The sequence below is a fragment of the Rhopilema esculentum genome, chromosome 15 (assembly GCF_057945365.1).
Source record: "Rhopilema esculentum isolate cy_ngs chromosome 15, ASM5794536v1, whole genome shotgun sequence".
Lineage (NCBI taxonomy): Eukaryota > Metazoa > Cnidaria > Scyphozoa > Rhizostomeae > Rhizostomatidae > Rhopilema > Rhopilema esculentum.
The window spans coordinates 3,126,842-3,153,408 of record NC_142829.1 but is presented as its reverse complement, the minus strand read 5'-3'; the positions used below and the strand labels follow the sequence as shown (position 1 = coordinate 3,153,408).

The window sequence follows — 26,567 nt, the reverse complement described above, 5'->3', positions numbered from 1 at the left end:
AAAAATCGTGTTTGCATCCATAGGTGGAATGTGTCGTTAGTTGTCAATAGGTTTTCGAAAATCCTGCAGTCCGTGAGGATAAGCCTCTGTGCAGACAAGCCATTTTATCTCATAGGGTTCTAAACCTACTACTCTTTTAAAGACGTTATCCGCTAAAGTTTTATCTTTAAACTTCTATAATAAAAATTGCATTCTTGAAAACCTTGTCGTTCTGTGACGGAAATCGCGTTGCAAAAAGTTAAAAATTCATCTGAAATTTCTGAATGGGAATCAGAGATAAATATATTTCAAAGAGGCCACTAACAGCCGGAGAAAAAGAAGAGTCGCATGTTGTGGGAGGATGAAAACAGTGAAAGAGCCAGTTGATTCCAGGGGTGTCCATTTTATTGTTTGGGCTCCTTGATTTTTGGCAGATAAAGCAGGCAACCGTGTCGCTGTCGTTAGCGATTTCTCAAAAAAATCGATTTTCGAGACTTAAAGTTAGATCTTCTGCCTCTGCGAAGATTCGTAGCGAGCATTTTGTGCGAGTTCTTAATTTTAAGAGATTCGAAAATAATTTCGAAGAACGCGCAAGTGATCTTATCAATATACTTTAATGAGCAAGAAAAAGTGCCCACTCATTCATAGCTAGAAGTCGCTATTTTCATTCAAGAAAAATGGGTGGGGGGGGGGGGATCGTCGTTTCCTTGGGGCTCCTCCACGATGGATATCATCAAGGAAGCTAAACATCGATATGTCGTTTCTTTAGTAATTTTTTCTTGCTATTTCTGTCTGGGGAACTTGATAATTATATGTGCGATATTTAGTTTTCTTAACCAAGTTATAAAAAGTAACACCCGTTAAAACGAGTACAGTTATGTACAACGTTGGTAAGGGGTCAGCGTGTACTCTTAATGATTATATCCAGTCAAAAAGGAAACATAACATAGGTATAAAAACATAAAGAAGGATGTGGAGAAGGAGATTTTCATATTTTGCCCTTATAAACCCTTGAACAAAAGTTTAATGGCAAAAGGCCTTAAACCCAAATAAGTTAAAAATATTTTCCTTTTTGGCAACAGTTAAAATATCAACGAATTGTAGCAAGAAATAGTTTCAGCGGCAATAAAAGCAAACATACCAAGATTGGTTTCTTAGATAGAGAAAATTTGAATAAAAATAGAACGGACCCATAAACTCGTAATTTTTAATCAGAATATGTATTAAAACACGTGATAAAGAAAGCGTAATCTATTATACAATACAATACAGCACTCCAGACAAATATATCAGGACTCAGAAAGCTATTTTACAGGTTTGTAAAGCACGGTCGTGATGTACTTCCTTCGGTAGCGATGCGTAGCACTGAGCGTCATCACAGCGTCCTGCAAGAAAGTAATAAAAACATGGTTTTATCCATATGAAATAGTCTGAAGTACGTAAGGGTGAAAAAGAATGCCTTGGCGAAGGCTGAAGTTTAATCAAGCCACCATCCATCATTATTACAGACATTCTTTGTACCAATTATTTATTTAAGCTATCAAAATCATATTAAAAAAATGGGGATAGGCGAATTATACGATACCGAGGCGATTTACACGTATTATTTCAAAAGAAACCAAGGTCCGTTACTGGTAGGCTTTAACACTTCGTGTGTCAACTCGGAAAATTAAAACTGCAAATTATAAAAGTTTCTTAGCTTTTTTCAACTTGGGTCGGGTTGTTTCTCAACTTTCGAAAAATTAAGCCTACCGTTTTTTATAAGCTGTTTCTTATAAAAACAATTAGTGTATTGGTTAAATTAATTGATCCGTCCTGTTTTACACATGAAAGCGTAATTTTATTTGTAAACTTGCATGCAAACCGCTTTATTTAATTATGCTGGAATTATTTTGCTTGGAATTTGTCCGATTTGCATTGTGTTGTACACTGAATCTATACATTTCACTTAACTGCATCATTTCAAAATTCGGGCAGACAACCTGTTGCAGTGCTCCTTTCCTTTTACAAATGTCATCTAGCCTAAAAAAGTTGTTCAGGTCACATCTTTCAATAAATTAAATGTTATGTTTGATGTTTGAAGCAATCGCATTAAAAATTAATCTCACCTTGATCGAAAGTGCGTAGAGATGGTTTAATGCGACGTGATGGGGTACTGGAAGCAAAGTAAGATCCTCCTGAAAAACAAACAAAGCAAATTAAATTGCTTGGAGAAAAACTTTATATTAGAGGTGTATCTGAATGATCTAAAGTTTGCTGGAAGATTAAACAAAAACAATAACGTTAGCAGCAGCTCAGAGACAGAAAGAGTTAATGATAAAGTTACTAAAGAGGCAACACTTAAGAATAATCTAAGGCCTAAGCTGTTTATGAACAAGGGAGTAGATGGAAAATTCATAGGGGGAGGGGGGGCAAGAAATTCAAGATTTTCCGACAAAAGTTTGATAAAAATTTTCTTCTTTCAATATTCTAAACATAACATTAGAATTAAGGCCATTAGAATTAAACTTAAACTTTTATAATCTATTCAAATCAAGTTTTATTTATCGTCCAATCAAATGTTCTTATCCTCTTGTCATCTGAAAAAGGCATTTGCAAATGTCTGGAATTAATTTGGTCAACAGTTTCTCTGTTAACTCATAATACATTCAAGGTCAGGGGGGAAGACAAAAATTTTGTTGGAGGGGTAAAGAAGTAAATTTTTCGATCTTTCGATCAGAATTTGGGCGCTATGCCCGCGCACACAAAAAATGTCAAATGGAAATCGGCTTTAACTTTGCTATGTTTTCAAAAGACGGCGTCAGGTTTAAATTTTTTTCAGAAATTGCAGCAATCTTGGTGATCTCTTGGGACAGCATCACCTTCGTTGACTGCCCAAGTGTTTAAAACGAGGAAAAGAATTTCATATTCTTGAGACACTGTTTCTGGAGAGGAGAGATCTTTTTCATAGAATTGCACTAGGGTTTAAAGATCCTTAAAGTCAGATGTCGAAGATGACTTGGTCGGTGATTTCTCAGATATGATGTTTGCCGCAGATATGCACATCATGGCCTTCATATCTCCTACGATTGTGTTGCTAAACGCCTCTTCGATTTGCATGGTAAATATTTTTGTTTACTCTGTTCGTCTATGGTTACCTACTGCTCATACTCAAATGAAAAACCTAACAAACTTGATTTTAAGAAAGTAACGGAATTTGTGACAAGTGAATTACCGTTCACCTTTGAAAAACGACAATTGAATTGACACCTACTTGCTAGACTAGAATAAAAAGAGAATGCTATACCTTGCCTTTCACCTTCCTGATTTAGTCATAACAACGGAAGAAATCATTATATTCATGTTTAAGTCCTTTCTTTGAAATTGTACACGTATTTTTTATAAGAAACTAAGGTCCGGTGCTGGTAGGCAGTTTCTTAAATTTTCTGGCCATTTTCCTACCAAAAGTTTCTTACATGCTTCCTAAATATCTTAGGTAATGAATTGTTCAAACCTGCTTCCAACTTCCAAGGTAAAGTACCTAAATACTGTACTCACATTCAAAGATAAAAGTGATCAAGGAATTTTGTTTTCCTAGAATGACTACCCCTGTTAAGATCTGTAAACAGTCTCCTTTGTAACACTCGCCGTTTTGGAAGGAAAGAAACACATAGCTAAATGCATCTGTAGGTAAATAGAGAACTTAAATTATTTATTGCCTCCTTGTTAGATTTGACTCACACATGATGAGGAAGATCATAAGATGCACAAGTAAAAAATCATACTTGGCATACAAAAATTACCTGATCGATGGCCTCCTTGTTAAGTATGACATTTAAAAGATGAGGTGGAAGCATGGGAGGTACTGCAGAATGTAAAGTATCATGAACGACAACTGGTGTATGATGGGATGGAATCAGTTGACCGTAAGAGCCAGGCGGAGAAATTTGTCCTGAAAAATCAGAAAAACAAAGCATTAAGGAATGTCTCAAAAATCAACATCAGCATGTACAAAATTTTATTGGGATTTTCTTGCCCAATTAGCATCTGATGGTATTTGTAAGGACAATGAGAAGCTATGAGAAGATATGTGAAATTCTCCAATACTAAATTATACTAACAAAGAATTTGAAATAAAGTTTGGTGATGAGACACGTGTATTGGGTCTTCCTGGTGCCTTTAATACCCTTTCCCTGGCCAGAATTGGTTCCCTGGCTCATGAAATGTGCAGTGAAATCAGGAGTTATACATTGAAAGCAATCATTGTTAACTGTATAGTTCTTTCATGGTACAGGGATAATAAAAGCAGAGTACTCATGTTTAACACAAATACATGCCCAGGCTTAACATGTACCACATATACGCCAACCTGTAAGCCACTGTACTTAGGAAAGCCATTTCATCGATTTTGGAAAAACAACTACAAGTCAGATCTTCACCAAACGGTTGTAACTTGAAGAAACACATATCCTTAGTCTTAACAGTTTTTTGCAAGTTTTTTTCTTATCCCCATTTAAATATTGCTCAATTTCATTACTTCATGGTTCCCTGTAAAAATTTGACTGGCAATGGTCGTACAAAGACCTTAAATCAAGTAATAGCGTTGATATCTTGGGTTTGAGGTTAAATCTTGGGGTTGTCAAACCCTGAACTTGAATATTGGGATGTTCACCACTTTTGGTAACGATTGTGGGTAAAGACAAGCTTTTCGCTCAGATCAAGCCTCCTTAAAAGAACTGACATCATCTAGGTGTGGAAAGGAGCCCAATTGGCTACAATAAAAATTTAAGGCAGAACTATTCACGTGATTTATTCCGAAAAACACTTTTCGCTGGGACTTTCCCTGCAAAAATATTGAAAGACAATCCAATAATGTTTGCAGCTACTCTACAAAACTGCTTCAATAATAACATGGATGCAACTTCCCTTCGAAGCTTAAAACTGGTGATATTTCATCAATTCATAAAAAAGAGGATATACATGTTAAGAAGAACTTTAGACCAATCACGGTCCTCCCACCAGTCTCAAAAGTATATGAAAGACTAATGGAATCTCAGATGAAACCGTTTTCACTAGGCTTCTTTAACCCTTTGCTTTGTGGATTTCGAGAATAATATAGTGCACAACATGCCCTACTGCGCTTCACTGAAAAATGTAAGATTAGTCGGGACGCCGGAGAGTGTTTCGGGGCTGTCTTTATGGATCTGATAGCAAAGCTTAATGCATATGGATTCAGCAGAAAAGCCTTATTGTTCATTCATAGCTATCTAGACAAGAGGAAACAAAGAGTGAAAGTAAATGGATCCTTCAGTGAATGGAAAGAAATTGACAAAGTATTCCACAAGGGTCAGTTCTAGGGCCTTTCTTATTTAATATTTACACTAACGATCTGCTCATGTTTGAACCAGACATAGAGATATGCAACTATGCAGATGACACAACCCTCTATGCGAACGACATTAACCCCACACATGTAATTGAAAAATAAGAGAAAAATTCCTCAACAGTTGCAGAATGGTTTAAAGACAACTGCATGAAGTTAAATGGGGACAAATGCCACTTCATGACCTTTGGTGATCAAAGTAATGACTTAGCCATACAAATAGACAACAACCTAATCAACGAAAGCAGCGAGGAAAAACTACTTGGTGAAACTATAGATAAAAAACTCTCATTTAAGCCACACATAAAAACACTGTGTAAAAAGGCTAGTCAAAAACTACACGCCCTCTCCCGCATTTCATGCTACTTAAGCACAGAACAACTCAAACAAACAATGAGGACATTTATTCTATCCCAATTTAGGTATTGCCCACTTGTATGGATGTTCTGTGACAAAACCCTAAATAATAAGATAAACCATATACATGAAAAGGCACTACGTATCGCATGCAAAAACAATGTGTCAGATTTTGATACTCTCCAGATTGAAAACAACTGTGTCTCCATACACAAAAGAAACCTTCAACTACTAATGGTTGAGGTCTGAAAAATCACAAAATTAAAGATGGCACAAAATAGCCGAAACATAAATTTCTTATTTGCTTATTCAACAACAATTTTTCATGTCTAAATATATGTCAACAGAAAACTGAACATATTTTGAGGCAAAATTTTACTTCTCAAACATTCCATCAATACCTAGTTGTAATCGCCAAAAAGTTTCTTGGCAGCAATTATTAGGAAACTTATAAAATGTTACATACATCAACCATCCGTTATCTATTTTATCACATAGATAAAGGTACTCACTAAGCGAGCCGAAGCTTCCCTTCTGCATTCCCGCATCCTCATCTAACGCTTCTGCGGCATCAAAATCAGAGTCTTTTACGACAACAACGTTGTTTCGGCCTCCAAATGTATCATTCACAGTGGGCTAGAAACACACATTTAAGGTTAAAACTCCAACCGAAATTTATTTTGTAAAATAATTTTTACGTAGAAGAACAGTCAAAAAGAAATTTAAATGGGTTTGCGTCGTAGCAGAAATAATCAGGTCGCCGTGCGAATAAAATACCTACATGGGCACCATCTATGGTAAATATTTTAAAATCAAGCAAGGGAAATGAGCTGATCAAAATTTTTGCAGGCACAACACGGATGATGACCGGCCGAGACAGGAAAAAATGGAGATCGGCTGTCGATGTCGATTGAGATCGTCACTTTCCTGCACTTTGAAAGAGTTTGATGATTATGATACCATATTTCATGAGAAACATAAATTTATATGAAATATAAAACTGCGTTCATTTGGTAAACTTTCAGGTCCTTTCCGTTCTGAGTCTCTTTTATTTTTCTCGAAAAAGTACACAAATGCGCATGCGCATAAAACTACCCTTAATCGTCGCGATTCGTTTGATAAAAGATACCAGCAGTAAGCTATGATTATTTTACGCTCTGGTCTTCCTTCAAACCGCACAAATCTTTCGCCTTTTACTAAAGATTTCCGTGGAGGAGGGCAACTTGATGAGCCTATAGCAATTTTTCGAACGCCCTGCTTCACGCGGGGCTCCCAACAATCAATTAAAGTTTCATGAAGATGCCATTATGAAGTCTGTGTTGCAATGCAGGCAAGGCGTCCTACCTATTTCGCACAATCATCACAATAAACGTGCGAAAAGATTGAATCGACACCACTAGGGCACAATGGATACATGGAATATCACTGTAAAGCATGTGTCGAGTAGGGAGAGTTAAAAAACTCTTCCTCTACTACTTTGTATTGTCCATTAAAAATTTTTTACAAGTTTTCAAGAGAAATGAAGGACCAAGGAAGCACATCTTTATAAAATTGCTCAAATCAGACTGACAAGCATGATTATAATAAAAATTTGCCTCTGCTTGGCCCTAGGGAGGGTTTGAAAAGTGGAGGGTATGTGTTGGTAAAGGGGGGCATGACCTCAGAACAGGATCTTAACCTGATTTAGAGGGCCTGATTTAGAAAAATTCAATTATCTGGTGACTGGGGACTTTACTGGGGATTCTTCCCCATGTAGCACAAACGTTGCACTCTGTTGTATGTATAAGTATTCCACTTTCTAATTAATATAAAATCAAACAGTTTTTATTTAGTATCATGTCAACATTCTGTCCAATCTGTCTTAATTTCAGACATCTGATAAAAACATACCTTGAAAGATCATGGGATGATTTGAAACAATTACCTGATTTGGGTCATGTATCCAATGGCCATCAACAAGAAATTTAAAATGATGTTCACCAGCTAACAGCTCGATTATAGCTGTAAATTCTCCACCACTGAAAATAAAGAATCGATTTCTCAATGCAATTAGACTGCTTGATAAAAGGGAGTGGAGGAATATAAAAGTGGGTAACCTACATATATATTAATAGGCAACCAATCACGATAGAACTCTTTTTTGCGACCAGATATCCCATACAATTTTGTCCTTGGATACAGCTCAATGCCAATTCATATTGATCATAATGTGGAATTTTATTTTAGAACATTAGGGTACATGTTTGTTGATTCTCTTTAATGACCACAATCTCAGAATCCATGAACTAAATACCAGCTAACATTACACTGCTTCTTTAAATATAAGACACCTACTTTGAGGAATAAATGACAGTAATGTTCATCAGAATATCAGCAATTATAGAAATGCACATAATCAGGTGTAAACATTCAGGGAAAATATAATTCTATGTTGCATTTAATGTTTAAATGCTATCTTCAGGGAAGCGTATGTTTGATGTGAGTACTTATTTGCTCTACAGATCAGTTCAAAGAGTAGCTTTCATAATGTGGCAAAAATAGGAGGACTTTAATTACTAACCTGTCCTATTGTGGCAAATAAAGCAGAAATGATAAACTTTTTTTAAGGTCAAACTTTTCATAGATTTCTAACTTAAATAAGCCAAAGTTTGAGATATGAGATTATTTTGCAAATCACAAAATATCACAAAATTCTGAAGTTATATCATGCTTAATCCAATACTTGAAAATCCAAGTTTGGTTAAATTTCTATTAATAGTTGAGCAAAAATTTTGCCAAGAAAATTAGGTTAGCCTTGATAATTTTAAAAAAATTTAAATATACTTTTTAGTACTTAGACATTCTGATATTTAGACCATGATATCACAAAGGTTCTGCATTTTAATGATATTTTAAAATCTAGCACTTCAAAGGCAAATTATGGATAATAGTACCCGTAAGACATGGGTATTCTGGTCTTCCATTCATTAAAACTACCAGACAAGTAAACTTCCTTTCCACCATATTCCCATCTGAAAACTGTGGGAACCGTCAGCCTTCTTCTTGGCTTTCCAGGCTTTGAGAAGTCATCATCATCATCATCTGACACAACACTTGGTGGTGGCCGTACTTCTGATTAACATAATTGAAAACTAATCATAAATGAGCATGATCCAACCAATAAATACTTAGTATCAAAATCCTAAAGAGGTGCTTGCTTAGATTAAAGATTTCTGTGGATGAAAAAAAATGTTGGCTGAGAATGAACTTGGGACAAGTTTGAACTAGTACAATATATTTCTTGGTAGTTTCTCCCTTTATTTCAAAACTGCTCGTGAAAAACACAGAGTTCTGGGTTATAAATCTTACAGAAGATAATATGATTGGTATTTAGAATAGAATGGTTCTAACTTGATACTCTGAGTTTCAGGCCTTATGTGATCGCATTAATGTTGAAGCTCAAGATTAGCAAATTAGAGCCTTCCTGTTGTATACAAAGGGTCTAAAGCTCTGGGTATGCAGCATTGAGCACTTTATGACAGACTGATAAAAAGTAATTTTAACCTTAAAGAAATGAGATACAATACTGATTGTTTATAAAATCATCTGGGTACCTCTATCAAATGGTGCTGTGCTCCTTTCAAAAGATTGTTGACTGTGAGAGATAAGCTTCTTTCCAGGTTCAAATTCAAGGGTTGATTCTGACTTTGAAAAATCTGTTGTTTTGTGCCTGCTAGAGCTTCCTTGTCCCATTGTTAGACTGATTTGCTATTAGAATCTAGTAAACAAAACATTTTAATTTGCCATTGCAATCAAGGGAATGTTAAATTGACTAAACATTTGTAAAAATTCATACAGAAAATACAGACAGAGCTTAAAATCAGGGATTTCTTTTAAATAAATGCATAATAGGCAAACATAGATAGCTCTTGATTTGCAGAAAACAGTATATTCTGCTGATCCTGGTTTGCACTATTTTCCAAATAAAATAAAATGTTTCCTTGAACAAAATTTCTGAATATGTATGTTAGTCTCTTCTGATCCTGATTTATAATAACTGATTTCTTACTGTTGAGTATTCAAACTAAATCACAGAGGCATGTAGAATCTCCAGTACTTCAATTGGATACATGGCCTGATAGCTCATTTTAAGAGATCTTTTTCATGTGATCTTAGCCTACAGGTTTTATGCCATTGCATATCGTTATTAAAAAATATCTTATAATCATATTGAAATAAATACATCCAGTTTTCTATACAAGATCATTCAATTAACTTGCTAATTCTGAGAAAATATCTTTTTGAGTTTGAGTTTGACCTGAACTATCCCCTTTGATTGCCCGTTCTACTGTTCTTGGAAAAATGTATTCGAAGTCTGACAATTAGACTTTAGGTTTATGGTCCTTTGGTGAAGAACGGGAATTTTATAAATGAATACATGATTGATGCATGTTTCTAAAAAATGACATTATGAAAAGAGCGGAAGATTTCTTCAAAAGGCGATATGAATGACGATACTAACAAACAAAAATGTGAAGGTCTCTGAAAGACGTTCATTACGATATTTTGCGTCTTAAAGCACATTACGAGATTGAAATTTAGGAAATGCTAACAAAGAATAGAAACAGAAACAAACCAAATCTAGAAAATTTACCTAGTAAACAGGAAAATTGTTGGGTTTACTTTGCACGACTTCGAAAGCTGTTGTCCTTACTCCATATTTCTCACGAATCGATTATCCTCTTTTTCATGTCGAGGTTACCTTGTCCTAAAATGATTTTGGAATTTTTTGAACTTAAAGCACAGTGACTTGCAGTGCGAGCTTGTTGTCATCGATTCACTTACAGTTTCCACAATGCCGAGATATGAGCTCTCCATGATTTCAAGGATATTAAATAAAGTAAGAGGTTTCATTGGAGCACTATGTTAGGAATCATTTTCTGCTATTATAATAGCTTAGGCCTATCTATCTAGCTTATGATTATAATATAAGATAACATGACATAGCATATGAAAAAGCACGGAAGAATTGCATTGCTTTAGTTTGATACGATACACAAAATATAAATAAACATATAACATAACATAACATATGACATATAACATAACATAACATTTAACATAAATAACATAACATACCATAACATGATGGTAATTTGGAATGCTGGTAATTTGAAAGTTTTATTGTAATCTCCCCACTATCATCTTTGGCTGAGGAACTCACTGAACTCTCTTTTCTCATTCAAAATCAAGCACACTTTCTACAACTCAGCTGCCTTGGCATTCCTGATTTGCAGTAATTGTGAGAGTTGAAGCATATGGAATATGCTTTTAATATCATTTAGAATGGGTGTAAATTGGTTTTTTTGATTGAGTTTTTGATTAGCTAAGGAGACAATGAATCTAAGATATAATAATGTCACCTTGACCGAGTGATGGAACAGTGAGGAATAAGTGATGCAACTGTTTTTAACAAAGTATACACATTTATGAAGTAAGTTATAGCTTAGCTTCTTTTGAGGGATCAAAGAGAAAGAATACCATATTTGTGTAAGCATGTTAACAAATCTTTTCTTGCTAGGGTATTTTCATTTCTCAGAGTTTTGAAAAGTTATTTCAAAGTTTTAGTATGTGCCCTAAAATTCAATCACTGAATTGTAAATATTCACTCTTTTAGGATGGTTTTAGAAATCTCTTGCATCGAACATGTACTTGGATTATGGACAATGGAGGTGTTGTGAGGAAGATTGAAAATCTAGGTGAACAAGAACTTCCATACAAGATGAGAGCACATGCTGAGAATTTTACCCATGGAAGGTAATTAACAAATTACAGTGTGGTTATACTACCTAGCATGCATTCACATACACAATCATTTCTTGAAATTATAATTTAGAAGCAAACATGCCTGCTTTTAAGGCAGCTTGTTGATTAGAAGATACAATAAAAAAAGTTCACAAGCCAGATGCCCAAGAAATTGCATGCAATAAATTGCTTGCTTTCAGAGGGCTATGCTTTCAAAATTCACACTGTTGAATAAGTTGAATCCTAAGGACAAAGTCATTCTACATACTGTTAATATGTTATTATTGTCATGCACAAGGAATACGGGTTGTCTGATGAATGCCAAATACATGAAAACTTGTGTTACAACAGCCAGTTCCTATTTTTTTTCACAGTTGTCATTATAAATGGTTATGTGTGATTGATGCCATGGTTTTTACTGCAGTTTCTTGCGTTGAAAACACTGAGCATGGCCATTTTCAAAAAAACTTCTAGTGCAAAAAATTTTCTGACTCATTAATCTGTATAAATTTTATTTCAAACAAGTTATGTGTTATGTTTTAACAATTGATAATAATAATTCAAATATTTATACAGGAATAAAAAAAGCACTACAGCAAATGAACCCTGTTATCAATTTGTTACCTGTAAAAGTATAACAACCAAAATTTAAAAATTCCTTTTTTACAATTTTCAATGACAGAAGTTTGAAAGTCGAAAAGCTAAAACAGTTAAAATATTTGTAAAGAATATACCTATTTTCTTGTGAACTTCTTATGCAACAAACTTTCTGATGACTCATTGATTTGTAGTTTATTTAGCAAAATTATTGTTTATTTTTATTCTAGATACTTTCTTGTGGATTTCTACCTCTCTCCATCTTTGCTGAATGAGTTCAAAAAAGAATTGAAAGTTGATTCGGAACTTATTAGACCAAGGATAACAAAAGTAGAAAACCATTATGGTGAAGAGGGTTTCAAGTTCAACTATCTGACTTGCAACAAAAGTTACAGAAAGCCACCAGGATATAAAGACAAATAACTTTATTCTCACATTTATTTTTTAAATTTTGTACAAAGCTACATAATTTATGTAATATTAAGAAAGTTATAAAAAATGTAGAATGCCACAAGGTTCAATATTTCAACCTCTTCTTCACATTATTTGAGAATGTAAAAAGGGCTATTCACATAGGAAAGGGGGGGTTCTCAATAAGGGATGTCTGCATAAAGGGGGAAGGGGCTGATTGAGTAAGAGAATAAGGGTAAAATATTTTTTGATAGTGTTTTTAAAAAACGTTTTCATAATTGATTAAAAGTTACAACTGTTGAATATGGCACAGTTATTTACAAACCTGGGCTAGAAACTAGATCCAAATTTGTTTCCACAATTTTAGGGGTTTATTACGGACTAGTATGTGTGCAGAGGGGGCAGAAGTTGCCAAAGAGCCAATCAGAGACTTTGTTTACATTTTTGCAAGTCAGCCAATCAGAATCCAATATTTGAGTGCAGCTTCAACTTGTGGTGCAGCTCTGGGAATTATACTTTTTATTTCTGATAAAAAAGGTTGAACAGAGGCATGCATTTTCTTAACCATTGGCATGCTACTGCTCTGAAGTCCTTTATCCCTTGAAGATATCCCTTCCACCTTACCATTGACATTGCCTAGGAGCAATTTAAAGATGTGCCCTTCCTCTTAGGCCTTATATTCTTTATATTTCATTCCATCCTTGGATCTGTTTCAACTAAACTGTACTTTACCCTAATGCTAAGTACTAAATTTAAAGACCTAAGTATCTCTTACAGATTTATTAAAGTATTTATTATTTTATCAACAGATTATTAACATTTTGGTTTAAGAATAGAACAATTCTTACAAAAATATGATAACCTTCACCTCTTGAAAATAGCAAATACCGTAAATCCTCGAATTAGCCCTGGGGGCTTATTTATTTTTGATATTTTGGATGGGGGCTTATTCCAGTGAGGGGGGCTTATACAAGGGGGGGCTTATAAAATTATTGTAGACATTAAGAAGACATTATTAAAATACCTTGTTTATTTAAGTAGGAATTTCTTTATGAGCACTTAATTAATTACTACCATAAGTATGAATTTGTTGTGGTAATTCAATAAAACGGCAACCTCAGATGGCAACAATCATCAAATGGAGGGGTCCAATTCGAGAAATTAAGGTAGCAGTGGAGACTTATTCGAGAGGGGGGGGGGGCTTATTGACAATTTGTAGTTCTAGGGTGGGGACTTGTTTGGGGGGGGCCAATTCAAGGATTTACGGTAGATACCAGCCTGTTCTAATTGTGTTATTTGCCAAATTAATGTAAAACTTTGCCAAACTATAAACTTTTGGTAGTAAACTTAAACTGCCAAACTATAAACTTAACTATAAAATCAGTTTGGTAGAGGAGCCCCCCTAAAGTAAGCTTATAAAAAAGTGTATCATGTGCCAAACCCAAGCAGCACAAAGTGGGAAATATTGTTTGGCAGTTTCTAGATTTTTGGCCATGTTTTCAGATCTTTCTGTAGATAATTCTTCATAAAGTTTGAATTTTTCAAAGTTACCTCAGTATGATGATACCAAATCAACTTGCATTTTCAAGGTCCTCATCTCGATCTTTTTCAATTCCTGTAAGCTCTATAGAAGATGATGACATTGGAGAGAATCTCCCCAAATCAGTGTCATTTTCTCTGTCCGGCACACTCTCCATCTTTTGTTTCATGACTGATTCATATATACCAACAATATCTGCATTGTCATTTTGAAGCCTTGGTAACTGCAGAATGGATGGGGGCTGTGTTATCCTTCCACTGTATGTACCAAATGCATGAAAGTATGATCTAGCCTTTGGAGTGTAGAGGTTTCTGGATTTTGTTGGCATGAATAATGCAGGCAAGCAGACCTCCTCTGGAACTTTACCATCTTTTTGTGAAGTATCAAGCTTATAGCTGCTTGCTAATTTCTTCTCTATTTCTTTGCTAACTTCTTCTGTGATCTTTTCTTTTAGCTTTTGATGATGCTTGAAGCTCTCCTCTCTAAACATTTTCATTCTTTCATAAAAATCCTCTGGTAAATTTTCTCCCCAAATTTGTTGTTTCTTGTCAAGTTTTTTAGACTGTTTCCTTGTTGATTTGCTCTTGGATGGTTTTACAGGCTGGATTTGTGATTGGCTGAAAGAATCACAACTAGGATAATCAGTTGTTGGGGATTCTGACCACATAAACAAAGGTGATGTTGCAGCATTCACAAATTCTCTTAAGCTTTCTTGATTTTCCCTGCTAAGTTGTGAAATTATGAGACTCAGCCTTTCCTCATATTCTTCTCTCAAGTTGTTCAACTGCTGCTTTAACTCTTCTTTTGCAAACTTCATTTGCTCCTCTGTATAGATTGGCTTCTCTGTCATGGAGGTTCCGGCACTTTTCAGTCTCTTCAAATCTTCCCTTCTTCTTAGTTCAATTATTCGGTTTGTCAGCTCTTCAATGGATAATGTCTCAGTTGCTCTGGTGATAACTCGTGGCAAAATCACTTTGGAATAATAACAAACAATGCGTATTTCACCACAAGTTCTATTGAAAATCAGCTCAGAATTATTGATTGATGCTTTTATTGGCAACTTGATTGGCTCTAGCTGTTCATCAAATTGCTGATTTATGTTTATATTTTCTTTGTCTATTGCTCTAATATCGGAGAGTTTAACACTAGCCATTGCAATCATTGTCTTTTTATTAGCTGGATGAACAGAAAATTTCAACAAAATCTCATCTTTGTTCCGTGTTTCAAAGTCCGGAAGCAATTTGAAACTAAACTCTTCAAAATTGTCAATCTTTTTACTTTTCTCATCTGATTTATTATTTACATTCTCCTTTAACTGGAACTCAGCTTGTCTCTCTGCTTTTGTAGCTGGCTTCTCTTCTAAATCACTTTCTTTAACAGGCATTTGATCCTCTTGAGTTGTAACGTTTTCAATCATTTCAGGAAAAACCTGACTTTTCCTCACATTATTATCAAACACAACAGTACACCAAGATGATGACAATGTTTTACACTTTGGCCTAAACAGCCTTATATGAAATAACTTTTCAAAATCAGGTTCATGTGTCCAGCATTCTTTTTCTATCATTTCTACCCTTTGTGACGCAACTTCTTTCTTTTTATCAGCTCCTGTTAAAATTGAAACACCTAACTGGTTTTTCTGCAACTCATTGCCATCTGTTTCATCAAACCGCACCTTTTTCTTTGTTTGTGAAGAGGACAAATGTTGGGAGTCCAGTTCATTGCTAGTGGTGGAATAATTGTCATCTGAATTCCCTATATTTATACTTGCTTCGCTTTCTTCTTCAATAAAAGAATTTCTTGGGTTTTTACTCTCCTGCTCCTTTTTCAAAGTCTGTCGACCAGGATACAGGACTTCCTGAAGTCCATCAAATTGTCGTAACTTAGCTTTCAACTCTTGTGCAAACAGCTGCTTCTTAGACCTCCCTTCCTCCTCAACGTCACTGCTGTCATCATCTTCTTCTTCATCAGACACTGCAGAGTAGACATTTGCAAGATCTTCTCCATCCTTCAGCTTCTGCTTGAATTGTCGAATTAGAAACCTCCATCTCTGGCCATGTGATTTCCCTCCAACTAGTTTTGCAAATATCTTCTCCCAGTTCATTATCCTCCTTTCCCTTTCCATGCGCATAGTTTGGACACCAACAATTTCTAGCCTTCTCAGGGCAATTTCAAGTTGATGTTGTTTGCTTTCGTAATCTTGATGAAGCTTTTTCAAGGCCTTACTTTTATTCTCCCATGGTACAGCATACAATCTAACCAGCCTTGTCACCTCACCCATAGGAACACTCATGTCTGAAATACTTCGATGAAGACGGCCAACAGCTAACGTTACCTTCACCTTCACAGCACTTGGAAGATCCTGTTCAAGTAATATGTTCTTTAAACCCAAAACTTCATCCAACGCACTGTATGTATTGGACATTCCACACTCCAATTCAGAACATAGCGTTGTAAATTTGTTCAAGTCAATATTGCCATTCAAATCGGCACTGTTTCTAGCTTGCCGATTTTCTGGTGGTTCCATAACGAAAGCAGTTAACTTGAAAATACCATTAAAACCAAATACACAAAAGATCAATTTCCAAAGCCTTTGAATGTGTGTTAACTCGAATGCTCATTTTTTCTTTCAACGATCTTTCATGACTTCAGTCGCCCTTTTCCAGCCAAATTACGAACCTGGTTGCTTGGTTACCAGCAAAACGAGGCTTGCCATAGAAGAGGCACAAAGGGACATTGACCTCTTCGCCTTCTCTATCCATAGGCTCCAAATTTCAAATTTATCCAGTAGTTTATCGCAAATTTTAACTTCGTTTTATTTTACCATCAATCCATCCTACACGTAAATGTAAGCCTATCTCCTGATCAAAATGTTCGAATATAGGGGCTTAGCTTTAGTTTTTTAAGTTGCATTAACTTAAAAATAATTACAGAAGCATCCAGAGAGGGCAGAGGGAGTTTAGGAGGGGCATTTCATTTCATTTAAAAAGGTCCGAGGTCCATGGGCAAAAGGTCCGAGGTCCATGGGCAAAAGGTCCGAGGCCCGTAAAGCCCAGCCCAATCTCAAGTGAGAAAAAGTCTTGCGAAATTTCGCTACGAAATACTTCACGCGCAAAAAATTCCTGTGAACGTTTCTGTTGACCTCAAGTTGGAAGCTTGAAAAAGCAATACGGATGATTGGCAGCTGAACGATTTCTCACAAGAAATTTGACTTACACCCATTTAAAAATTTATTGGCAGAGAAATTTTTTCGCAAAAAATCCCAGCAAAAGTTCACTGTGCATATCCAAGACGTATTTCGCGCGAACTTTTTCGTATTTCGCTGATTGGGGTTAGTATTCTTATTACACCATCTCCAGGGGTGGACCCAGAACAAATTTGAAAAAGGGGCAGTTGGTAGTGGGGCGCTGAAAATATTTAAGAATTTGGTGATGAGAGTACGCTATATACAACAATTTCAGGTACGATATGAGGTGCGAGGTGCAATTTCAGGTACGAGGTGAGAGGGTACGCTTTGTACCCTCTATTCACATACTAAATAAAATTTTCACAATAATTATGCCAAACCATTTCCAAAAAAGGGCGCCGGACTTGCTTCAACTCGGTGAAGATGGGGAAACTGCCCTTAGTTGCCCCCTCAAATCCGCCACTGACCATGAAGTAATCTTATTCTTATATGATAGAATCAATGCATGCGTAAGTTTTACAGCAAAAAACGACTTTTTGAGAATCCCTAAATTTTTTTTCAACAATTTTACCTGAAATGGTCGTTTCCTCAGTTCTCCGAGATACTGGAGGGGGGGGGAGCATTTAGTCTTGTGAATCACTCCTAGGCCCGGCCCTGAAAAATTGAACCGACTTTCAATTATTTGCTGATCTGTCAGTTTCATGAGCATCAGAGAGAGAAATGTAATAATAAACAGTTTTTACGAGTCAGAAATGTCTATAATGAGACACCTGCCCTACAGCCTTTTTAACCAGATGCTGTCATTCTACGTTGATGTCACTTTGCGTGGTTTGCAAAACAAAAACTATAAGTTGATAGGAAAGATGGCAAAACACTTAATACAATTTTCGACATTGATTGGGTTCACGACACACTGTGCGTATATTGCACAAAAAGACCGAGGCACTAACTTCGTGTGCGTAAATAAGAACCGAGAAGAGAAGTCGCTTCGCCACTCCTTCTATTACCACGCTCAAATTCATGTAGCTCTGGTACCAAGAGTTTTTTTAACTTTTATACATGCCAAGAAGAAAGAAAAATTTTGAATTTACTATTTTGAAATTTTCTAAATTTTCAAAATTTCTCCAAAGTTTGAGCATTATCTTCAGTTCAGGTTGAACCAAAATACCAATCACTGACGATAACAAGAGTAGATCTTACACATTCAATGTAAGAGAAAGACCAAATACATTGCTTTTAATGGATGAAATGATTATAAAGAAATGTTATCAGCTTCAAAGGGAAATTACAAAAACATTTTGAACGAAGAAGGTAAAGCTGACAAGATATTTTGAACACATAAGGAAAAACTGACAAGATACTTTGCTGCTTCTACTTCAATCGGCTTCATCAGGCAACTTCAAACTAATTACTTTCAATGGTACCTGCTTCTGCTTTGTAGATATTTGTAGTAGTTCTAGAGGTCTATGAAAGAAGAAACTATAAAGCAGGCTCCAAAAGAGCAGGATTGTCTTATCGTGGCAGACTCTGAGTCCCACTGGACAGCAATCAATGAACACAGCTCGTTTACTTTGACCACATCGTCTTGAATGATTTCTGACTGTCTCAGGTGTTTTCGTTAAAAGAGTCCTTCGAGACCCATTTTCAAGAATGACCAACCAATACGGGAGAAGCAAACCAGAACTCATCTCTGGATCACCTCTTTCTTTGTGGTTTCCATTTGAAAACAGAATGGCCATCTTTTTTTATTTTAATCCTTCGACCTTTTCCCTGTGAAAGAAAAAAGGGGAATCATTTACCAACTATTCAAACTAGAAAGCAGGTAATATCAAAAGCATTGTCTTGACAAAAATTTAAAAATATCAGTTTAGTTATATGGGCTAGTCAATCTGCTTTACATCTAAATCTGCAAGAGGGTAAGCTAACGTTTTAATATGTAAATCAGGACAGCTTTAAGCTGCAACCTCGAGTTTCAGGCTGAAACTTGGATTTGAAACTTAAAGCAAGAGTTGAAAATCTTGTTGTGTATAACAAGACGGGTCTGAGTTGCAGCTTGTGATGGAGCAGCACGTATAATTTATGCGAACAAACTACATGTTCGTCTTCTTAAATGACAAACATGAAATTATAGCTTTTGGTTTTTTGCCGACTAATATGTATGAATTTTTGATGGGCAAACAGGTATAACAGTGAACAGTTTCCGCCTTTCTTCAAATCGGCGAAACCCTAGACTGGTTTCATGTGAGTAGTTTCAAATTCCTTTCAAACGTGCATGCTCTGATCGAGTTATTTTCGGATTCGCTGTACTTATGCATGTCAAATGCCTTTAAAGTGAGACATTCATACAATAAACTCATATATACTATGCATAAAGTTACTGTACACAGGAGAAGTCTTGAAGTTGTTTTTCCATGACTATGACTAACGAAAAAATTTGGGACAGTCAAAGGGCGGTGTCCATGATCTTCCCCTCTATCAGACGGTGTCAAAGGGCTTCTAATTAAAGTTTAAATTTTAGCAATCCATCTAGACATACCATCAAATTTTTCTGCAGCTCTAGTCCTTTTCGGCATTCATCCAATTGTCGCTCCCTCTGAATTCGCTGTTCTAAAAGACGATATGCACGCTTTTTCTTTCCTTCGGGTTTCTAAAATAGAAATGAATCCCACTATTAATAGACATTTGGAATTGGCATCTTTGCAAACATATTACAAAGCATAAATAGAGAATAAAAAACTTAATGTGAGAGGTTTACGATTAAAATCGATCAACAACTAAAGTTACTGCTGAATAACCCCAGTTTTACTTAAGTACTAAGCACATATTTATATTTTCAAAAAAAATCAAAGACAGGAAAAAAATCATCCGGGTTCTCATGACAGATGAAAATTATACATTGCCAGACCTACCAAGTCCCACTAATTTGAAAAGGGAAGTACAATAGAAAGTACAATAGCAAGAATAGGACTAATTAGGTAGGACAACAAAACTTTTTCTTGTTATTTTACGCTAGAGAAATCTTAGGAACTAAATAACTGTTATTTCTAATAAAAACATTCCCTTCTAAATCAACTCACAGCATTAGTTCTTTGTTTTACGTCTTTTGATTCATTTGAATTGGCTGTTGCTTGCTTTTTTCTAAATTTCTTTGCTGAAATGAAAATTGAATTTTGTAACATAGCAAACAATTGGATAATTGGTTTCAGACTATTAAAACCTAATGAATTCTCAATAAACTAGCAAACATTTGATAGAAAAGAGCATAAGAATGGTCATGTACCAACTTTACATATCTCGACATTCAGTCGAAAAGGAAAGGCTTAGAATAAGGTACATGATACCCTATAAACTAAACTTATTAGAGATGAGATGTTTGCATAAAATTTCCTTTTTCAATTAAATACAATAATCTCAAATGGTATTTATATGTATATATATATATATATATATATATATCCTGAAGAGTGAGTTACTCACGAAACAGGCTTGTAGAGATAAACCATGTAGTTTTACTTTCTTCAATCTATGATATATCACGCTCTACGTGCTAACGTATTGAGCACTGTGCTACGGAAGTATCAAAAGACAAATTTCTATATATATATCATAGATTGAAGAAAGTAAAACTACATGGTTTATCTCTACAAGCCTGTTTCGTGAGTAACTCACTCTTCAGGAGATGTTCCGTGAGTAACTCACATCTCCTGAAGAGTGAGTTACTCACGAAACAGGCTTGTAGAGATAAACCATGTAGTTTCACTTTCTTCAATCTATGATATATCACGCTCTACGTGCTAACGTATTGAGCACTGTGCTACGGAAGTATCAAAAGACAAATTTCTATATATATATATATATATATATATATATATTTGGAAAGGAAATTTGTGAGCATAAGAACACAAAGGTTTAATGTAAAAATAAAGCTGCATTTGATAGTTAATGCTGTACAAAAGTACCTTCTTTCTCTGTGTCAACAAAAAACACGTGTTCTCTCTGATGATTTGCCACATCATCAATCATATGCAACTCATTTTGTAGCTTCTCAATTTTCTAAAATCATTTTTAGAAATTATTCTCATAATAATAAATCACAAAAAGAGAAATAAGAGAGTCTTCAACAATTACATATTTTGGTGCAATTTCATTGACTTTTATAAACTAAGATTTATAGAAACAATTCATTCAAAAATTGATCTTTGTTGAATTCAACAAACTCACTGAATGTAAACAGGTTATAGCCATATCAACATGCTGTCACAGATTGAGAGATATGTTAAAATGATATCAACTTACCTTTCTCTCCAGATTTCTCTTAAAATTGATATAATTCAGATTTTGACTTTTCATTAACTTAAGCTGCTCCGCTGTATATTTCTTTTCATTTACAATTGTGTGTACCCCATCCTGAAAGAGAAGAAAAAAAGCTAAATATATCTTGAATCATGAAAAATAAATGAGAACAAAATAATTAATCTTGGAGGAATCATGATAAAAACTACTGTTTACAGCAGGGGCGGACACTTGATCAAATATTGGGGGGGAAGCCTATTGTTTTAATAAGATGACATCACATTTCCCATTGTTTTAGAACAAAAGACCATTGTCCTCTAAAGTATTGGGGGGGGGGTGGTTCCCCCCTCACCCCCCCAAGTGTCCGCCACTGGTTTACAGGTCTGTCATTAAGTGTTTCATGCCATAAAGGAATAGCTGCATGTGCTGTTTGGTACATAGTCCAGAGCAATTTTAAGCAACAGCTCCGAGTTTCATGTTTATCATCAAGCAACCATCAGGCAACTGTTGAATAGTTATATCTACGTTATACAAGGAATAGAAATGTTATCAAACCAGAAAAAATTGCAACAAATTGCAGCAGAAAATAAAAATTGCAACAAACCGTTGTCTTTTGACTGATCATTTTGAAGTAAAACTCATCTGGATTTTTCTCACTGGCCTAGAGAAACCAACCTTGCAACATTATTAATTACACAGTCATACACAACCATATCAGTTGTTCATAAAAATATCCATGATCAAAGAAAGTCTATTGGGAAGCTAGAAACAATAAAGAATTAGAAGTCTCAGTAAATCTAGCCAGCAAAAAGGCCATAAACAAAAACTATACTAGTGTATTTGAATAAATAAAATGCCACTTAAGTCACTAAATATTTAACATGGATACATTTTCATAGCCAGAATACAGTGAAAAATCTACTTAGATAAAAGAATCACCTTTTTTCTTAATATGTTTAGCTGTTTTTCTTTCTTGTGGTAGTCCCTGAGAATTAAGTGAATACAAGAATAGATAACATATCCACAAACAAAATTAAATTTAAAAGATCTATATGAAATAACAAAATACCTGCATCCTTGGTGATTATGATTTTGACTCTTAATGTTAATCATTTTTGTAACCTAAAGTTATGCCTGCATTTATAACTTTTCCTGAACAAAAAACATAATTGAGCTCTAAATGACAAAAAATGCAATGATCATGAGGACTGTTTTAACTATTAACAAAAAGTAAATTAAAACGATCTCACCCGTTGGTGTGTTGAGAAGACGCGTAGAGAAAATCGAGCTCTGTTTGCTTCAATTCAAGAGAGCTTACTAACTTGATCTACGATTATTTATACTTAAACTCTAAAAATAAATCTGCTGACGAAGGATGTGTGGGTATGATGTAATGATGATGTAATGGAGATGGAAAGTTCTAGATTAAGAAACGAGAGAGGCTGAGTAAGCATGGCGCAATGTAGCAATGTAAAGCTGAGATAAACAGCTTAAATTAACATCACTATAAACAGAGTAAATACTTTATCGCTACAATAGTACTTTAATGGTCTTCTTTTTAACAATTTGTACTAATTTGGAATCATTCACACTGAACAATGTTCCTTAATGGTTGTACCTATTGTAGTCTTTCCGTATCTGTATTGTTGTGCATTTGTTTTATCTATATGTTCTTTATATGTTGCTTACGACAACCTGTTAGTTGCATTATTATTCTCACACAGTTCACGAAGCATGTGGTGAGTGACCTTTCAAGGCTCTTAAACATACACAGTAGCAAAAATGGGCTGGCTTGGTTGATGGATAAAAAAATACAGTGACAGACAGAAGCTATAGCAGTAGAAGAACAAAAAAGGTGTACTTTTTGCCTGCAATCCTAGCTAGTTCCCTATAGACTGTAAAAAGCAACAAACTGAATGTTGCTTCTAACCACTGACAGGCCAAAAACCCATACAGCTACTGTATTCCCTCTAATGTCACCCTCTGATAAATGCCGCCCTCTATTGAATGCAGCACCTTCAGCCAACCATTTGAAAAAAACGCCACCCACTGACAAACACTGCCTTTTTTAAACCTATCATCTTTAAACGCAGTGTTCACAACACACCAAACAAGAAGTAATGAATAGTTTTACAAATAGTTTGAAAGCCTTGAAAGTTGAGGACTGAGGACTTGGACAGAAACAGGGATATTGATACTCCTTGACATTTCCATAATGTGAACACATCTTTTGTGAAATATAAAAAAAATTCATGCAATTTTTATTACGTGGTTTTGGGAAAAATAAAACATTATTTGAAGTGTGTTTTTCAAAGCTTTTCACAGTTTGACAAATAGTTTGAAGCCATGACAGTTCTACATATAGACAAGGACTTGGATAGAGACAGGGATATTGACATTCCTTGACATTTCCATAATGTGAACACATCTTTTATGAACTTTGAAAAAATTTTCACACAATTTGAGAACTTTAAAAAAAATTTTCACACCATTTTTTTACACGTTTTCAGGAAAAAATAAAACATGTTGTATTTTTATCTTATATTGATTTTCTATTAAAAGTTGCCTTCTGATAAACACTGCCTTCTTTTAAACACCGCACCAAAAAGTTGGAGTAAGTAATGAATGCTGCTGCATTCTTTAGAGAAAATACGGTATGTCTATTTGCCCATGGTCCAGGGGCACTTTGTGACAGACCAGTGAACTAAAACCTTGAACATAGCTACATATGAACATTTAAAAATACAATATATCACCTTGCTCTTGCCACATAATCTTTGTGTTTTTCCAATAATCCAAGATGTCTTCTACTCGATAGCTAAAAATGGAAAGCTTTGTGTTGTAAAGCTTTAGCAATGAAAGCTTTTATAGGTAGGGATAGCTATCAGATCATGAGATAAATGGAAAACCAGGTTCTACAAATCATTAAAGGCACTACGTCCCATCAGTCAACTGTTCAGAGTTAACAATAGGCTTTGTAGCGTGTTTGAAATCGAGAAAACGTTGAAGATTGGATTTCACAAGAGAAGGATAACTCGATCAAAGAAATAGTGAAAATGGAGGATGAGATTGCGTTTACGGTTTAGACGACAGATCCAACAGGTAAACGACGATTCTAAGGAAAACTTGGCCTTTTCATGAAAAAAATAAATATTTATACCTGGCCTCTTTCTTTATATTTCTTCTGATGACTTTTTTGTGCATTCTTTAGTGACGACATTTTGAGCCAAATTAAAAAATTGTTATACACTACAACACAGTTCTAGTACAAAAATTCTACAACATGGCTTCCACGTGAACTGAAAGGGAGGCTGTAAATTGTGTCTCCACCGCAGAAGCACAGTAGGAGCTCGAGTACTATTTTGCTTTTTTCTTCGACAGTTGGTTATAAAACTAATTTTCTGCTGCGAACTGTAAAAGCTAAAAAATGTTCTCTTACATGTATGCAGAACGATGGCCAATGTTTAAGAAAATATACTCTCATATGTTTAAAGTGAACTAAAGTAAAGATAGCAGGGCCCGCCCCGCGCCACCCATTCTGAAGTGGGGGGGGGGGGGGGGCAAAACGGGGGTTACCTATTTAATACCTAAAAGGGGATTTGATAACTGAAGTTAGCAAGAAAAGTGGAGCCATGCCCCCCTGTGGCGTGGGTCCTGTGATAGAATTCAGAAAGATCAAAAACTGTATTGAGCACATAATGACTTGAAAAGCATGATCCACCTAGCCTGCGTCCCAGACCATCACGCAGGCTAGATCCACCAGTCCTTGAATTTGCAGGCCTTTTTTATTTTGCAGATTCCTTGATGAAAGTCCCGGCACTACATACATTTATCATTAAAAATCATGGCTCCACATTACAAGATATGATCAGAGAATTTGAGCTAAAATACACAGTGGTTTCTCAGGAAGTTTAACGTTGCAACTTGCGACAAACAAGGCTGCATTTTTTCACCCTTCCTCATTCTTACTATCAATATTTTGTTTCTATGAAACCGATTGAACACAACTACACAATCAGTGTAGTGGTGCATCGTGCAAAGAAGGTATTATCAATGGGCTGAACTTAGAATACAGATTATGTAGCTCTCCTAATCGACAGCTGTTACCGAGATGAGTATCTTGCGACGCACCAGAGAAAACATCTATGTGCGATTAATTCGATACTTTGTGATTCATTGACACAAAACAAATTGCACTATGTACGAAATTCATGAGTGCTTTTCTGTGACCTATCAACGAGGTCCTCTTCACTAACCAACATCATGCAATCGTCTAATCGATCCCTAGACATGGAATTGCAAGGTAGTTTTTCACCCCCCCCCCCCCCTTAGCAGCACTGAAAGTTCTCTCGTTTGTGCAAACGGATGGTGCAACAGGGATAACAACTGGTTCTTGAAAACGAGCGCTGCCGCTATACTTCAAAAGCCATTGAAAAAATTGTCCGTGTACCCCTTAATAGCAGTTGTAGCAAAAGTTTTTGCTGATGCTGTTTTACATGTGGAATTGGTTAGAATATATTTTGGACCTTATCTGTAATATATCTTTGCAAAGTTTTATATTTTTAGGATAAACAAACTGTTTTAGGTTTCGTTAATTTGTTCTAACATATTAGTAAATGTTCGTGAATGAATTAAACAAATCATAAAAAACACACTGTAATATCATGCCTATCTACGGGCTTCTATCTATGGGCTTTTTCTGCGAAATCTTTTTGAATTGAAAATTGTTTTAATATATCAAACATTTGTCGTGCCCAAATCTTTCCAGCAACCTCGAGAATACAGATAGCACGGATATAGGCCTATAATTACCCATTTCACCTTCAGAACCAGACTTGAAAATAGAGGTTACCCTTGATATTTTACACTTGTCTGGAAAAATACCGCTATGTACATCTTTTGAAAGATAATTTCATGCTGAATAACTTTTATTTAACATACGTCCCCTTAGAATATGCAAATTTAGTGGTGATTGGGCAGAAAAAAGTGGGACGAGTGAATATTGAAAAGCGCACGGAAAAATGGCTGATCCTCTTGCTGAATATTTTCATTTTATA

The 26,567-nt window shown here is 35.3% G+C and overlaps 4 protein-coding genes and 1 non-coding gene across 5 annotated transcripts; 2 read left to right on the top strand and 3 right to left on the bottom strand.

Moving 5' to 3' along the window:
* Window positions 1-1,172: 1,172 nt before the first annotated feature.
* LOC135685337 (5'-AMP-activated protein kinase subunit beta-2) lies at window positions 1,173-10,440 on the bottom strand. The gene is made up of 8 exons (XM_065201252.2): window positions 10,332-10,440; window positions 9,292-9,455; window positions 8,632-8,809; window positions 7,623-7,716; window positions 6,211-6,334; window positions 3,762-3,910; window positions 2,088-2,156; window positions 1,173-1,364 (listed from the first exon to the last, which is right to left on the bottom strand). Exons 2-8 carry the CDS (start codon window positions 9,428-9,430, stop codon window positions 1,284-1,286), a joined length of 834 nt encoding a protein of 277 aa, XP_065057324.2. The 5' UTR covers window positions 9,431-9,455; window positions 10,332-10,440; the 3' UTR covers window positions 1,173-1,283.
* On the top strand, window positions 6,851-6,969 carry LOC135685845 (U5 spliceosomal RNA). Its single transcript, XR_010516033.1, has one exon. It is a non-coding gene; the product is annotated as a U5 spliceosomal RNA (small nuclear RNA).
* Window positions 10,420-12,585, top strand: LOC135685339 (small ribosomal subunit protein bS6m). Its single transcript, XM_065201254.2, has 3 exons — window positions 10,420-10,577; window positions 11,355-11,494; window positions 12,310-12,585. The coding sequence occupies exons 1-3, from the start codon at window positions 10,533-10,535 to the stop codon at window positions 12,500-12,502; spliced, it is 378 nt and encodes a 125-aa protein (XP_065057326.1). The 5' UTR covers window positions 10,420-10,532; the 3' UTR covers window positions 12,503-12,585.
* Window positions 12,490-18,315, bottom strand: LOC135685336 (uncharacterized). The gene has a single exon (XM_065201251.2). The coding sequence runs from the start codon at window positions 16,555-16,557 to the stop codon at window positions 14,062-14,064; it is 2,496 nt and encodes an 831-aa protein (XP_065057323.2). The 5' UTR covers window positions 16,558-18,315; the 3' UTR covers window positions 12,490-14,061.
* A 132-nt stretch (window positions 18,316-18,447) lies between these two features.
* LOC135685486 (uncharacterized) lies at window positions 18,448-24,831 on the bottom strand. Its single transcript, XM_065201449.2, has 9 exons — window positions 24,671-24,831; window positions 24,267-24,328; window positions 22,450-22,495; window positions 22,115-22,171; window positions 21,514-21,624; window positions 21,177-21,270; window positions 20,295-20,368; window positions 19,754-19,864; window positions 18,448-18,987 (listed from the first exon to the last, which is right to left on the bottom strand). Exons 1-9 carry the CDS (start codon window positions 24,728-24,730, stop codon window positions 18,913-18,915), a joined length of 690 nt encoding a protein of 229 aa, XP_065057521.2. The 5' UTR covers window positions 24,731-24,831; the 3' UTR covers window positions 18,448-18,912.
* Window positions 24,832-26,567: the final 1,736 nt, after the last annotated feature.

Coding starts and splice junctions, on each gene's coding strand:
- LOC135685486 (XM_065201449.2), bottom strand. CDS start 24,730: ATGTCGTCACTAAAGAATGCACAAAAAAGTCATCAGAAGAAATATAAA. Junction 22,496..24,266: donor GATTATGTGGCAAGAGCAAG/GTGATATATTGT, acceptor CTTAATTCTCAG/GGACTACCACAAGAAAGAAA. Junction 22,172..22,449: donor TAAACATATTAAGAAAAAAG/GTGATTCTTTTA, acceptor TGGTTTCTCTAG/GCCAGTGAGAAAAATCCAGA.
- LOC135685336 (XM_065201251.2), bottom strand. CDS start 16,557: ATGGAACCACCAGAAAATCGGCAAGCTAGAAACAGTGCCGATTTGAAT.
- LOC135685337 (XM_065201252.2), bottom strand. CDS start 9,430: ATGGGACAAGGAAGCTCTAGCAGGCACAAAACAACAGATTTTTCAAAG. Junction 8,810..9,291: donor CACAGCACCATTTGATAGAG/GTACCCAGATGA, acceptor TATGTTAATCAG/AAGTACGGCCACCACCAAGT. Junction 7,717..8,631: donor AGAATACCCATGTCTTACGG/GTACTATTATCC, acceptor CTTTATTTTCAG/TGGTGGAGAATTTACAGCTA.
- LOC135685339 (XM_065201254.2), top strand. CDS start 10,533: ATGCCGAGATATGAGCTCTCCATGATTTCAAGGATATTAAATAAA. Junction 10,578..11,354: donor TTTCAAGGATATTAAATAAA/GTAAGAGGTTTC, acceptor TCACTCTTTTAG/GATGGTTTTAGAAATCTCTT. Junction 11,495..12,309: donor GAGAATTTTACCCATGGAAG/GTAATTAACAAA, acceptor TTTTTATTCTAG/ATACTTTCTTGTGGATTTCT.